General features: G+C 50.4%; 1 protein-coding gene across 1 annotated transcript in view; it reads left to right on the top strand.

The window, feature by feature from the left end:
- The first annotated feature begins 683 nt into the window (after positions 1–683).
- The window catches only part of LHX4 (LIM homeobox 4), a 42895-nt gene continuing 29559 nt past the window's right edge, over positions 684–14019 (top strand). Inside the window, exon 1 of the mRNA XM_082465613.1 lies at positions 684–828. Coding sequence (XP_082321739.1) covers positions 753–828 — 76 coding nt within the window. The 5' untranslated portion in view covers positions 684–752. The remainder of the gene's footprint in view (positions 829–14019) is intronic.

Here is a 14019-nt window from a genome sequence, read left to right as displayed (position 1 = left end):
CCCCGCCCTTCCCCGCCCCTTGGTTCGAACGGAGGGGCGGAGAGGACACGAGCCGCTGGCTGAGGCCGAAACCCCGGGAGGACCCACGGAAACCTGCAAACCCCAGACGTGGCCGTCCGGGACCACCTGCTGCCGCGGCCAAGCCAGCTGCAGTATTTATACACGGGGCGCTAGCCCGCACGGCGGGGAGCAGGGGGAACGGCCAGTGAGGCCCCGCCCCGCTCCATGCGGTCCGGCCCTCCTGCCCGGCCGGCCTCTCTCGGGGCGCTAGCACCACCACTCGGGCCTGGGTCCGCCGCTCGCTGCCGGGTGGGGGGCTTGGCTGAAGGGCGGGCCTCCCTGCGGAAAGCGACGTCACGGCCGTTCCTGCAGTGTGAATGAATCAAAATGCCTGGGTGACCGCGGCCTCCTGGGCGGCCGGCACGCGAAGGGTGGAGGGGGAGGGGGAGAGAAGCGGGCGGGGGGAGGGAGGAGGGGAAAAAAGCCAGAGCTGCAGCAACAGCGTCTCCTCAACCCGGGATGTGCACCAACCCGGGAGAGCGAGATCAAAGGGATTTGAAACAGACTGAGGACTGGCTGGGGGAGGGGGCCAGGCAGCCTGTGGAATCCTCCTGTAGAGGCAGAGGGTCCGGCTTCCACCGTGACTTCGGCGGTCTGGTTGGGTTTTTTATTATTTTCAAATTTCTGAATCCAGCTTGAGCGAGAGAACGAGAGATCTCCGTAGACTGCGACTCGCTGGCTCTCGCTCGGAGATGATGCAGAGCGCAGCTGTCCCCGCGGAGGGGGCTGTCAAGGGGCTCCCGGAGATGCTTGGTGTGCCGATGCAACGTAAGACACCCCCCTTTCTCGCTGACTTAATTTGATAACAAGACGGCCGGCAGCTTTGGCCGGTTTGGGGCGGGCCGGACGCTGCGCGTAGCCTGGACCGGAGGGGACGGGCGGGGCGAGGGGCCGGCGGCCCGGGCGCAGAGGCGGTCACAGGGCAGGGGCACCAGCCAGAGTGCGTTTGAAGGGCCTGGCCCTTGGCGTTTTGGGGCCGAAAGTGAGAGCCTCCCGGATGGTGCTTGAGGCGAGCCGAGGGATACCGAACCCCGCATCCCCAGCCCATGGTTTTTCTAGGAGCCTTGGGGAGAGTGCTGTCTGGGGACAGACACCAGAGGAACGAGCTGCAGGCCAGGCCTAAGCGCTGGGGTGGTCCCCCAAACCCTCCTCCCCCGCTGGGGGAGGGGGGCTACGGTCAAAGCTCGCAGTACCGCTAGTGCAACTTCACCCCAGCTGGCGGGAAGTTGGAGAGCGCGTCCCCCGCCCCCGGGGCTGGCGGCGCAGAAGCCCAGGCCACACGCTCTGTCCCCGCGCGCAGGGCGTGCGCGCCTGGTGCGTCCCCAGCCGCTGCTGTCCGCGGCGCCCGCCGCCTGCGCCGCCAGGGACTGCTGGCTCCTGGTGAGGAAGTCCACTCGCCATATTCCAGCTAGCCAAGGAATGAAGGGAGGGAGAAGCACCGGGACGAAGTTGTGAACTGGGGGTACAGCCTTGGCACACGCGAGAGCAGGCTCTCAGTATGGTTCGGACTCGGGAGGGGAGAGACAAGGGTGTGCTGGCGCTTTCTTTCCCGTGCCCGAAATTAGGAAGGCGGCCGGAGCTCGGGGCTTGTTTATCCTCAGGTGCGTGTGTGTGTGTGTGTGTGTGCGCGCGCGCTCGCGCGCGCAGGGATTTTCCCGGTGAGAATTTTCTCTGTTCCTTACTGGTGAACGATGAGTCTTTGATGGAGAATCTGTGCGGAAGCCAGAGCAGGTCCCGTGGCGTCGCGCTCGCTTGGCTGGCGCCGCGTGAGCCCTGGCCCGTAGGCTCGCGGGTTCTGCGGAAAGCCTCTGGGCACGGTAGAGAGAAAAAGGGCTCCCTCACTCCGCTCGCCAAGGGGCTGTGCTTCCGCCCGCGACTTCGTCAGTGGACCGGTAGCTACATCCTTGAGGTTTAAGTAAGGACTGGCTCATCCACGGAGGGTGCCTACCTAGGAACTAGGGCGCAGCAGCGCGCCCTCCTGCGCCCCGGCTCTCCATGACACGGTTTCTGCCCCGGCAGTATCTCCAAGGCAGGCTGGCGAGCGTGTCTGTCCCCTCACACCCCTACCCCGCGACTTCCTGGGAAGTTTGTGAGAAGGGACTAGAAGAGGATAGCTTCACTCAAACCTACTTAGGTTGTTCCTTGACTATATACTACAGCTATCTTTTGTATCTTTTTCTGTCAACTGTTGGCAAACAGTTCCAAGTCTGCGCTGTGCCTTGGGGAATTTACCGTTAAGATGTGTCTGTGGAAGGCGTTGGGGATTCACTGACTCCTTACTACCCCAGCCCACCGAAGGCAGGGAGGGAGTGGGTTGTCAGCCCCTGCACAAACACAAACCCTGGCAAAGGTGCTGCAGCTTAAGTTGATTGTACCTCTGCGCGAGTGAGGGGAGTGTGTGAGTGGGCGAAGGTGTGTGTGACTCTTGTGCTCGTTATCCGATACAGCTGTGCTTTAATAGTTGTGGTCCATAGGTGGCCTCTGTTAGGACCGCAATGTAAGACGGTGGGTTTTGCTCTGATAGCCTTTCTTTGGATGCGCAGGACACACTCTCAGATGGTCTCACTTTTTGTTTTTCTTACTCAGAGACAACTTTGATTTTGTCGTCAGGAACTCGATTTCCTAAATTGCCTAGAACTCCCCTTCAGAGCTACAGTTCGCCAGGCCTCGGCGTCTGGGTTGGAACTGTGGAAAACTTAATGAGGTAGAGAAGGGGACTCTCATCCCAGGGTGGTCCAGTGAGGCAAGGCTGAACCAGGAGGGGTTGGCCTGTCCTTCCTTTTGTCTTGCCCTGGTTCTGTGGCCTGGGTTGGAGGAGGCACTGGCCAAAATTTAGGGGACCAATCCCTGAAGGCTTTGGGATCAGCTTTTTTTTTTTCTTTTGGGGATGTGTGTGGATTTTACCCTCCCCCATTGCAGCAGATCTGGCTTCTGGCTATTAAGCTGTTGGTGCTGGGCACTGGGGGACTGGTCCCCTCTGGCACATATACCCAATCATTTTCTTTCTTGGGGCATCAGACCCAGTAGCCTAAGAATTCCATGGGGGGGGGTGGACATGCCCTTGGGCCTCAGGGAGGAAGAGGGGGTAATCTCTGGCAGTGGGTGTTTAAACCTGGTAGTGGAGGAGACAACAGAAAGGCTCTCCCACAGGGGTCCCTCCAACCTGCCAACTGGAAGGATCATCCGCCACCCCACCACCAGGTTCTGCTTCTTCACCCTGAGCCACCACAGATGGAGCACTTGGCAGCGCAGGTCTAGAGATTCCCCAACCTCAGTGCCTCTGGTGCCCTGGCCTCTAGGGGCGTTTTAGGGGTTGGAATACAGTATAGTCTTTTGCTTTGGAGGGATGGGTGAGGCGCATTCCCTTCAGGAAAACGTTAGCAAATTCTGTAATCATTTCTCTCTCTTGACGGTCTTCTTCCTTACACCCTGTACGCCGCCCCCCCCCCCACACACAGCGCCTCCTGACACTGCTCGCTCCTGGGCGGCCTGGTCTTTGGCGCGATTGCCGTCCTCCTGCTTTTCCGCGCAGAGGTTGCGGAGCAGGTCCCGGCCTTCCCGCTCCGACAGCCCCTGGGTCGCCCGATCGGGCCGCGCCCGGCTGGGGCTTCTCCGGACAAGCTCGGGGGTCTTTATCCGTTTGAGGGGCGTAGGCCTGAGCAAGAAGCTCGGGAGAATCCGGAGGGAGGAGGCTGGGAGCAATCCGAGACCAACTTGGGGTAGAGAAATAGAACACCCCGCCCCCCGCCAAAGCTCGGACTGGTGGGCGGGGCAGCCCCCCTCCCGCCGCCTCAGGTCAGTGTTTTTTAAGGAACTCGAACCCCGGCTCCTTGCTCTGGGTGGTGGGAGTGCTCTGCAGGAGGCAACACCCTCGACACCCTCGGGGTCACATCCAGCACGCGCAGAATTCCTTGTTTTGTGGGCGCCAGTGGATAGGTTCAAAAAAGGACTTCGTCCTAAACTGATGCGTCCCAGCTACTTGGCCCACGATTTAGGGTGGCTGGTTTCTCTTGTTTCCGGCACAACCTGCCTTTGTCCGGGGTCGTCCCCGCTGCCTCCCTCAGGGCTGCCAAGGTCCGAGTCCCCACAGCGCCTAACCCTGGGCAGCGCTGGGTGCGGTGGCCTCTTAGCCTCCTCCGAACCTCTCTCCTCCCCGAATCCAGCAGTTCCCCCACGCACCTGGGTCCTGTCGGCCCCTCTTGCTGACCAAGACGTTTGGGAATAGTGAGGGACGTCCAGGGAGGTGGGCGTTTTATCCGCCCCTTGCCCTCGGTTTTGGTCCATCTCACACGTAGTCTCCCGGGGCACGCAGGAAAGGACAACGGATATCCCGGAATGCTGGCTGGAGAGCAGGCCAGCCCCGCGGGAGGAAGGAGTGATTCTCCGGGTCCAGACTGGGAGTGGTAAATGAGAAGCCAGCCCGGGCGTCTCCCATCCCTTCCTTGTCTCCTAAAAGATCTATCTTGCGCTCATGTGAACCCCGAAGCTGTGGGGAAAGGGCATTTGATTTTGTATTTGGTAGGATCTGGGCGAAGGACTTCTCAGGACGCCTCACTACCCTTTCTTCCCTTCCTGGCGCTCCTGCGTGGTGAGGCTCCCTGCACTGGTCGCGTGAGAATCCTCGTCCCCGACCTTATCCTCTTGCAGGCCATTTCTTAAGGGTGGAGTGAACTCACTTCCCCGGCGGGCAGTTCTCTCAAACTCTAGAGCAGGGATTTGCTCTTCTTCCCATTCCTGCCTTTTCTCGTGGTGCCAGGAAAAAAAAAAAAGAAAAGAAAACGGAAAAAAAATATAGAGATTGAAATTCCATCAGATTCCAATACAAATATCCAAACAGCAGCCCCCGACGCCACAAACCTCCTTCCCCGCGTCACAAAAATATTGTCAGGGGCGGGCCAACTTTTAAAGTCAGACTGGCTGTCCCCGCCGGCAGATTCGGGCCTCGCGGGTTGGGGATTCAGATTCTCCAACCGCGAGGATCCCGTCCCAGCGTCGGGCCAGAGCCACGCACCAGCCAGAGGGAGTTTGGAGAAACCCGGGTGACTGCGGCCATGCCTCGCTTGGGGTGGCGGGAGGCCGAGGGCGCCCGAGGGGCGCGCTGGCTCCGGCCTCCTCCGTTCCCATGCCTAGATCGGAGAGGGCAGAGAGGGCGGAGGGGAGCCCGCCTGGGAAGCCGCAGTCTCAGGGCGCTCAGGGAGAGGAATTAACGATTTAACCGGGACAAAGAGCAGGCAGGTGGGGCGGGTGAGGGGCGAAGGTCTGCACTGAGCGGTCCCATGTCCGTGTCCAGGTAAGACGAAAAGTCGGGACTGAAGAGAGGAGACAGGACCTAACTCGAGTGGTTTCCTCGCTCGGTCGCGGTCCATCCTCGCGGAAAACCAGAGCCAGGCGGGGCCAGGCGGGAGCGGCGTCCTCGGGTCTGGGAGCGCGACCTGCGTGACCTCGCCGCCACCAGGGCAGAGCTCCTCCGCCCCGCGGGCAGGCGCCGGCCTGGGTGGCCCGGGGGACTGACGATGAATTGCATCCAAAAGCGTTTGCTGCGCACCTATGGGCGGCGCACGGTCCTGAGCGAGCCTGCCGCGCGCCCTGGGTTTTTGAGGGCTCGCCAGGGGAGGCAGGTGCGGACAGGGCGGCCCTGCCCGCGGAGCCGGCTTCGCACGCACCGCGTTCAGCCGCCCCGAGTGGAGGTCGCAACTGCGCAGGGGGCAAAAGAGGGACGGCCACCGCGCGGCGCATTCGGCATTTCTGCTCTTTGGCCCTTTCCCTGCGTCCACCTTGCCCGTTCCTCTTCCTAGTTTATTATCCCTAGCGGTCTGGGATTGGCCAAACCCGGAACCAGTTTCCTACCTGTTTGCAGCCGGGCAGACTTTTTTCGCGCGGAGAGGCGCGGCAGGTGGGAGCGCGGCCAGAGAGCGGAGACGGTAAGTTCTTTTCCGCATACCCATTTCGCACCAAGAATTTGGGAAGACAAAATTAACCCCCTACGCTGGCGGCACAAGTGTTTCCGTGACTTTTTAACCCTTAGAAAGCGGTTCTCACATTTTGGGAGCTGCTCCTCCGGCACAGAGCCTGGAGGCAGCCGGCGGTTCCCTGCGCTGCGCGCGCCCTGCCCGCATTCTCCTCTGGGCTCCCAGCCCTGCTCCCCGCGCTCAGCGGAACTTGAAGAGCGCTTGCAAGGTGGCAGGCTCAAGAGAGACGAGGTCTGTACCTGCGCAGCCGCTGTTGTAAATTAAATTCGACCTGGGGAGGGAATTGGTAACACTGTGTGCCCGGGAAGAAATGGAGCGAGTCGCGGGTTGTACCCACCATCCTACAGAGGAAGCCGCGGCTGGCCTGGCACTCAGCGCAGGCTTCACTCTTTGGGGCTCAGAGGTTGGCTTCATCACGGATGAGACCTATGGTTTTTGTTTTTTTTTTTTAAAAAAAAGGCAGGGCGAATGTCTTTTAAAGGATTCTGAAGGGTGAAACTAATCAGGAAGAAGAATTACTAGCAAAAGCCCGGGCGGGATGAAACCAGGAGCGGCGGGAAGTTAAAGGAAGGAATACCAAAGCTAGTTGTACCTCCCTCTTGACACGCCGAAAACAAAGCGGGGTTAAGACAAGAATGTAGGCTGAACGCTCTGGGGATTAGAGCAATGTGAGTCCTCAAGACATCTTGGGGACCGCCTACGCGACCAAATACCAGGCTCGATTTTTAAAAAATCGAGTCCTAGAGGTGAGGTGGGGGTCGAGGCAGGCGGGAAACCGGCAAAGCAATGGCTTTCCATTGAGTAGACAAAACACAGCCCACAGGGGCGTCTTGGATTTTGGACAGTGACCTGATGACCCCGCTGACCAGGTGTAGACAGCCTCAAGTCCTAAATATTTCCATTGTCCTAACACTTCCCTTTTGCCTCGGATTTTAGTGGCCTTTCACTCTGTTCTACAGTCAGTTAGTGATTACTTAGCACCGCATTAGCAGACAGAACCCAGAGAGACTCAGGTGCTGGGAGGGCTGCAGCGGAGGATGGGGAGGGAGACAGTCGCACCTGCAGTCATCCAGACTGGGAAATTAGTTAACAGGGACTCACCTTTCTTTCTATCACATTGTTAAGGAATCTCCTTCGAGCCTCTTGATTTAGTCAGTAACGGTGGATATCTTGTGGGTTTCCCTGGGAAACTAATCTCCAAATTAAGGAGTTGTGGAGGGGGAGGGTTGGTGGAGTTGGATGGAGGGACCTTGTGCCATTTCTTTCAATTAGGGAAATTTATCAGGATTCGGGCTGAGAAGCTTTGGAATGCAGAGAGACTTGGAACCAGTTTAGCTGCTGAGTGGACGAAAGGAGTAATCTTACCCACTTTGGGAAACCTAAGGTTGGAGACAGACTGAAACAGCAGTTTGCTATGGCAGCACCAGATGCATTACTGTATAGATTGCTGGGTTCCGAGATGGCTGGGGGTGGGGCTTACTTTTGTAATGGTTTTCCACCTTTCCTCCCTTCCTGGAATGTGTTGTTAACAATGCCTGTAACCCAAATGTGAGCGAATAGGGTCTACTGTTTTTAGTAAAATTCCATCGTGGCTTGAATGTCTGTGTTCCTTCTCTCTTTCTTCTTCCTTTATCCCTTCCTTCCTCTGTCTCTTCCTTCTTTCCTTTGTGAGATCTTTGCGGGGAGGAGCATGGGTTTGTGCAGGAATTCTGAGCACCGGGGTGCCATTGGGGGTTGAGTGCCCAGCAAGCTACAGAGAGGTGAGATCCATCTCTCACTGTGTTCCCAGGAGGCCTGGGAGGGAAGAGCTGTTTCTGGGTCCAGAACAGAAGCAGCCCTGGAGCTGGGCTATTGTTTGCTGTAGGAAGAAAACCTCACATGCCGCTGTGAGGTTTTACCTTTTTTAGTCCTTAATTTTACGGAACCCTGATCAAAATGGAACACAGATCAACCATTCTGAGGCACTGCAGTTGGGGGTAGGTGGGCAGGTTGGGTTTAATTGGCAAAATTGAAATTGATTCTCCCTTGGAAAATGTACTTTGAGTTAACTGTGTTAGTGGCAGACTGGAAAATCATCTTGGGAGGCAACTCCTAACTCATGTTGTTATTTTGGTGGATTTCTTTTCTCAGATCGCCCCACTCCCCTTCCCTCTGTCAATCTGGGTCTAGTCACAGATGTTTTACTGCGGTATCTCACGCCCAGATGCCTTTAAAGTATAATTTGTTTTCATTATAATGTTAGGGGGTTAAGGGATTGGTTCTGGGAATAGCTTAATAGAGAGAAAACTTGCAGCCAAATTAATTGAAAGTTTCTTCTCATGAGGGACCAGTTGCCAAACATATGGAATATTGCCACAGAATGAGACATCAGAAAAATACATTGTGGAGATTTAGCAATGATTAAATGTGAAAAATGGGGTGGAAATAGATGTCTACGGCATTTCCATAGACTGTCATAGATTTGTTTAATGTGATTTTTCTGTTTTATTTGCAATTACTGAGAATATTCAATATCCTACTGAAGATTACTAATTCTGTGTCAGTATATAATCTAGAAGATAATTCTATACCTGCAAATATATGTTTACATTTCTTATTTTATTTACTATGGGACTCCTTCTATTAAAATGTTATTCAGATTCAACCTTAAAATGGTAACATCAAAATTGTCTCCAGGATACTTTTGAATTTGATCTTTTATTGAAGAGGTTACTATTTTTTTGAGCTAAGCAGAAGAACAAAGGAGATTTTCAAAGGGACATCAAACCACCAAATGAAACAAATAGGACCCATGGTGGGAAGGCTTCTGGAGGAGAAATGGAGGGAAAAGACAATGTTAGGCGTGATCATTTCTGATCTGAAAAGGATTTTCTGACTTCTTCCTAGCTGGAGTCATTTGTCAAGACAAATCAGAAAAAAAAACTAGAAATTAGATAAGATGTAGACTGAAGTATTTTCAAAGTATGTAAGTGAATAGAATTATATTAGAGAATATAATTTACCTTAAATGTGATACCAGTGTTTTTGTTTGTTTGTTTGTTTACTTTTCCCAATATTTTTGTGGCTGGCCCAGATTACTACTATATTTAATGCTGTCATCACCATCACAAAGTTCAATAAACCTTTTATCCTTAAGTTTAAAAGAATTAATATTGGAATTTTGTGCTTCAGCTGTGTTGTTTATGAGATTATTCTTACTAGGTTATTGAGATCCCTTAAGAGGAAGTTAATAAAAAACATTTTGGAAAATTATGTTATGGGCTCTTCAAGATACATTGGTTTAGAATAAGGGAACATATAAATAAGGAAACCCTAAACTGTTCAATAAAAATGGATTGTCTTCAATAGGGAAATAGCAAATAAAGAGCCAGGAGGGGGAAGAAAACCAGACACATCTAGTTATGATTTGTCATATAAACTGCATCCTTGGTCTCAGTCCTCTGTTCCTTCAGTCACAGTTATCAGGTGATTTAAAAGGGGAGTTGTGACCAGAAAACAGGATTTTATTGTCAATGGTGATGGCAGTGACTTTGATTTGGAAAGTTTTATTTTTAAAATATGTATCGAATAACAGAACTTTTAATTAATTTAATTTAACTGTACCTCTGTTATAATCCTTAGATTTGGATATTCCAGAACTTAGGTATGAGTTTAGGCAGGCCTGGTACCATACTTGATATGTCCTGTGGCCTTATGTTGACACACTTTAGAATTAGTCATTCCCAGATGAAATCAATAAGCCCCCGTTGAGATTATTTTCCCAGCCCGCCTTTTCAAAACCATCTTCCTTCTTACTCAGAGAACCTTAGGTAACAGAGCAGCATTGTCTGCCATTAATTTTTCTCCCCTTTCTATGTGGGGAAGGACTGCAGAATTCCAAGAAAAACATTTGCATAATATTTCAATTATATGTGTGTTTCCTTAAAGCCCCATTTGGCTTTTTTTGTAGTCAGTAAAAAAAACCTTAACAAATAAATAAAATTATGTATTTTTGGAAACATACATTGGCCAAATGTTATTTAAGACAGAGTTCAAAAAAACTACTTACCAGCAAAAGGATTTGGGATGAAACCCACCAGACAGAGGTGGCTTTGGTGAGCACGGTTGGAAGCCTTGGTCTTCAGTCAGCCCCAGAATTTATCCCAGAGAAAAAGAGGGTTCCAGCCCTAGTTTGGCCCCCAACTGTGTACCATTAGGGAAACCCTTTTAAATGTAGATTAGAGGTTCACTTTTCTCAGGATCTCTAGGAGGAGTAAATGAGCTAGCAGATTTGCAAGTACTTGACAAAGTTCAAAGTGCTGGTAAACTTAAAGCGCAAGATCATGGTTCCGTTTTGCAGATGGAGTCACCCTCCGCGGGCTGGACTGCTCCTGGGTGTCTTAAGAGGACGGCCAAGCCGATAGGGAGCATTGCGGGCTCTGCAAACGGGGAACCCTGGAAGCATCTCCCCTGGACCAGCTCCCTATCCAGAAAGAAGCAAGGAAAACCTTTTCCTGGGCATTAGGCTGTCAAGCCAAATTGTTTGCGAAACAAAAAGAAGAACTCTATTTGTCCAAAAGGTAGTGAAAAAGCAATGTCTTGCAGGATTCCAAAGCGGCCCATCAAAGTCCAAATTTTACAAAATATTAATCTGTTCTGAACACTATTCCTACCAGTACAGAATACCTGTCTTTAAAATATTAAAGTATTCACTAGCATTATAAGTCCAATGGAAATATCTGAAATTCTAAACCATTTTCCCAGAAAGGTGCACTTTCTTTAAATACATTTTAGAAGTCATCGTCAAGTATGTTGGTTCTAGTTTTAGTCTCTTCAGTGGAAAAAAATGTTTTTCCTCACGTTGTTCATCTTCTGTGACCAAAGAGACAGAAAACACACTTTTTCAAAGAATTAAGATCGATCAAACAAACACAAACCATTTCTGAAATGTTTCATGGTGGCCCCTGGTTCCTTGAGAGCAGTTTCTTGGAAATGAAGAAACGTTGAGTGGGGAATAAAAATGCACAATACTTATTCTATATCACCAGAGGGCTGAGGGCAATTTGATCTACCACAGACCACATCAGACCTTTGATCTCTTCCACTTCCCAGCTTTCTGAAACTTCACTAACGGAGGAATTTGGGGATTTAAAACAGAGTCCATTGTTTGGTGGGCCACTCTGAAAAACAAGCCCCTTGTACCTCCACTATGGCACTCAGGTGATTTGAGGGCTGGGCATCACGTTGTGTGTTTTATAAGCTTCCTTGATGAAGAAGTAGGTTATGGCTACAGGCAAAGGGTTTTTAGTTATTTCATATCAAATAAGAAATAGTCTCTTCACCATTGGGCATTTAGATGTCTCTAAGAAAAATACTGGAAGCCTCAAATGTTAATATGAACTCAATCCTTTCTTACCTGAATACATTACAGCAAAAGTGAAGTGAGGTCAGGCAATTGGTGGTCCTAACAGCCCCACTCTCACCATTCACATGTGGGGAGGAGACCAAGGTCTGGCAAATTTGCCCTCATTCTATGGAAGAAAGAATCTGACAGATTTCTTTATTCCAAAAAGACTGAATCTTGTAATGTTGCATTATCTGCTGTTCATACTCTGGGATAATGTTGATTAGAAAGGGTTGTACATTTTCCAGATGCTTTAGAACTAGGGGTGTGGAGGAGAGTTTTGAGTGTTTTGGAGGGGGCGGTGGGGAAAATTATATTGGGAAATAAAGAAGCATGAAATAATTTTGATACACTTTAAATATATAAATCCATCTTGTTGGTGGCTGGTCATGAAAAGGGAGAAGGGAGCTGGCCATTGAGCTTGGACAAAGGTATTATGGGGCTAAGGGTTTTATACTCATTAACTGATGTGATCACACCACACCACAACCCCAGAGACTGGTGTTATTATCTCCATTTTACAGATAAGAAAATTGAAGCTCAAAGAGGTTAAGCAATTTGTCCAAAATCACATACATGGTAGAATCAGAATCTCAGAATCTGGCCTGGGATTTATTGTAAACGATTTGGCGGACCTAAAAATTTGAAGATCTAAACTCTTAACAGAACTGAAAACTTTCAAATTCCCTCAATAGTTTTCCAAAAAGGTCTTTGAGCAAAATTTTCTAGTTCCCCCTAGTTTTCTATTTCACTCACTGCCCACTCTCCCCACCGGTCCAGAGTTGGACAGCTCCCTCATTTCAGAGATGGCTTCCTTTCCATAGACACAGCTTGACTTCAGAAGAATTGGCTTTTTCCCGGAATCACAATGCCTTAGCCCTTCTATCAGGATATGTGTGTGCATGTGTTTGTGTGCATGTGTGAGTGTGTGTTAGTATCTGTGGTATATGTGTGTGTACATATGAGTATGTGTGTGTGCTAAATATGCATGTCTCAGTATATATAAATATGTGCAGGTGCGTTTGTGTCTAAGTGAATGCGGTATGTGTGGGTGCCTTTGTCTATGTATGTGTATGTCTCAGTGTATCTTTATTTGTGATTGTGTTTTCCTCTATGTGTCTGAGTGTATATGTGAGTATGTCTGTGTTGTGTCTTTGCGTATATTGTAAGTATGTGTGAATGTGTGTACATCTGACTTGTGTATGTGTCTGTGTGAGTGTGTGTGATGGTGTCTGCTTGGATAGCTGTGTACACGCAGCTGTTCTCCCGGTGGGCTTAGGTCTGTGCCTTGGGCCGTGTCTCTTCTGGGCGCTGGTGGATGGCCCTGCAGATGGGAGTGTATTGTACTGTGTGGCCCAGCATCTCCACAGATTCCTTGTCTGTTCCAGGGATGTTGCTGTCTTTTCATGCCTGGGTTTACCCTCTGCAGAGCCCCAGCAGAGGGCATCACCACAGAACACTTTCCTGCAGATAAGATAAAAATTTTCATTTTAAATGAAACGACTCCTCGGATCAGGAACTGAGTTTATAGATCAAATTCTGTCTTAGTGACGGCAAGGATCTGCTTGAAGTCCAGTTTTTAAAGTAAAATTTCGTGATATCAAATACTGCATGAATAAGTTGAGTTTACTAGGGATTTGGAAATCCTTCTCAAAATAACTCCTTGGAAATTTTTGTTACGACTTTATTTCTCATAGGAAACCTATATAACTTCTGTCCTGTTCAGACTCTCCAAATTATTTTAAAAATCATAATTTATTGTAGGTTAAAAAAGATTTGTTTTGTTACTCTTTAAAATTTTCTAGCTCGCTCATATTTCACACATTTATTTCATCTAAATAATTGCATGGAGCACTGTCTCCTAAAGTGTGGGGTTTGAGTTCACAGGTCCCCACCCCCTCACAGGCAGGGATGAATCTGAACTTGACAGATGCCATCAACAAGCTGGCACTTTGCAGCTGGGTGGAGGGGATCAGCTGGACAGGGCTTCCCACTCCCAGCTCTCCTTGGGCATTAGGTGTCTGTCCCCTACAACACAGGCATACTCTGTCCAGAGGATGGAAATCTGTCCCTCAGACATTTCCATTTGCCTAATTGTTGGGGAGCACCAGAGGCCAGTGGCTCATCTACTCCTGTCACTGCACACAGAGCAGCTTTGAGACTATCCCTCCCCCTCCATTTCCCCTCCATAAAGTGACAGGGTAGAACCAGCCAGGTGAGGTGACGTCTCAGACCCTCCAGCTCTGGGGTTGGGTGAGCCCATCTCGCACACAGGCCCAGTTGAAATCCTGGTTCCCCCGTTGTGGGACCTTGGACACTTTGCTTGATCTCTCCCAGGCTCAGTTTCCTCATCTGTAAACTGGGGATAATAGCACCTCCCTCACCAAGTTGTGCGGATTGAGGAAACATACATTTAGGACCTGGCACAGTTTATAACAGGCTCTTGTTGCCTGGTTTTACTATTATTATAGGTATATTGTGGGTCTCTTAAACCATTTCTACATTATCTCTGTTTTAAAAAATGCTCTCTCTCTCAAAATCTACAGTGGAATACAGTGGGAAAGGTTTTGTTTTCTTTTAACTTAAAAAGCACCCTTAGTGTGTCCC

This window comes from Balaenoptera physalus (assembly GCF_965194825.1).
Source record: "Balaenoptera physalus genome assembly, chromosome: 1".
Classification (NCBI taxonomy): domain Eukaryota; kingdom Metazoa; phylum Chordata; class Mammalia; order Artiodactyla; family Balaenopteridae; genus Balaenoptera; species Balaenoptera physalus.
This window is presented reverse-complemented; position numbering and strand designations above follow the sequence as displayed.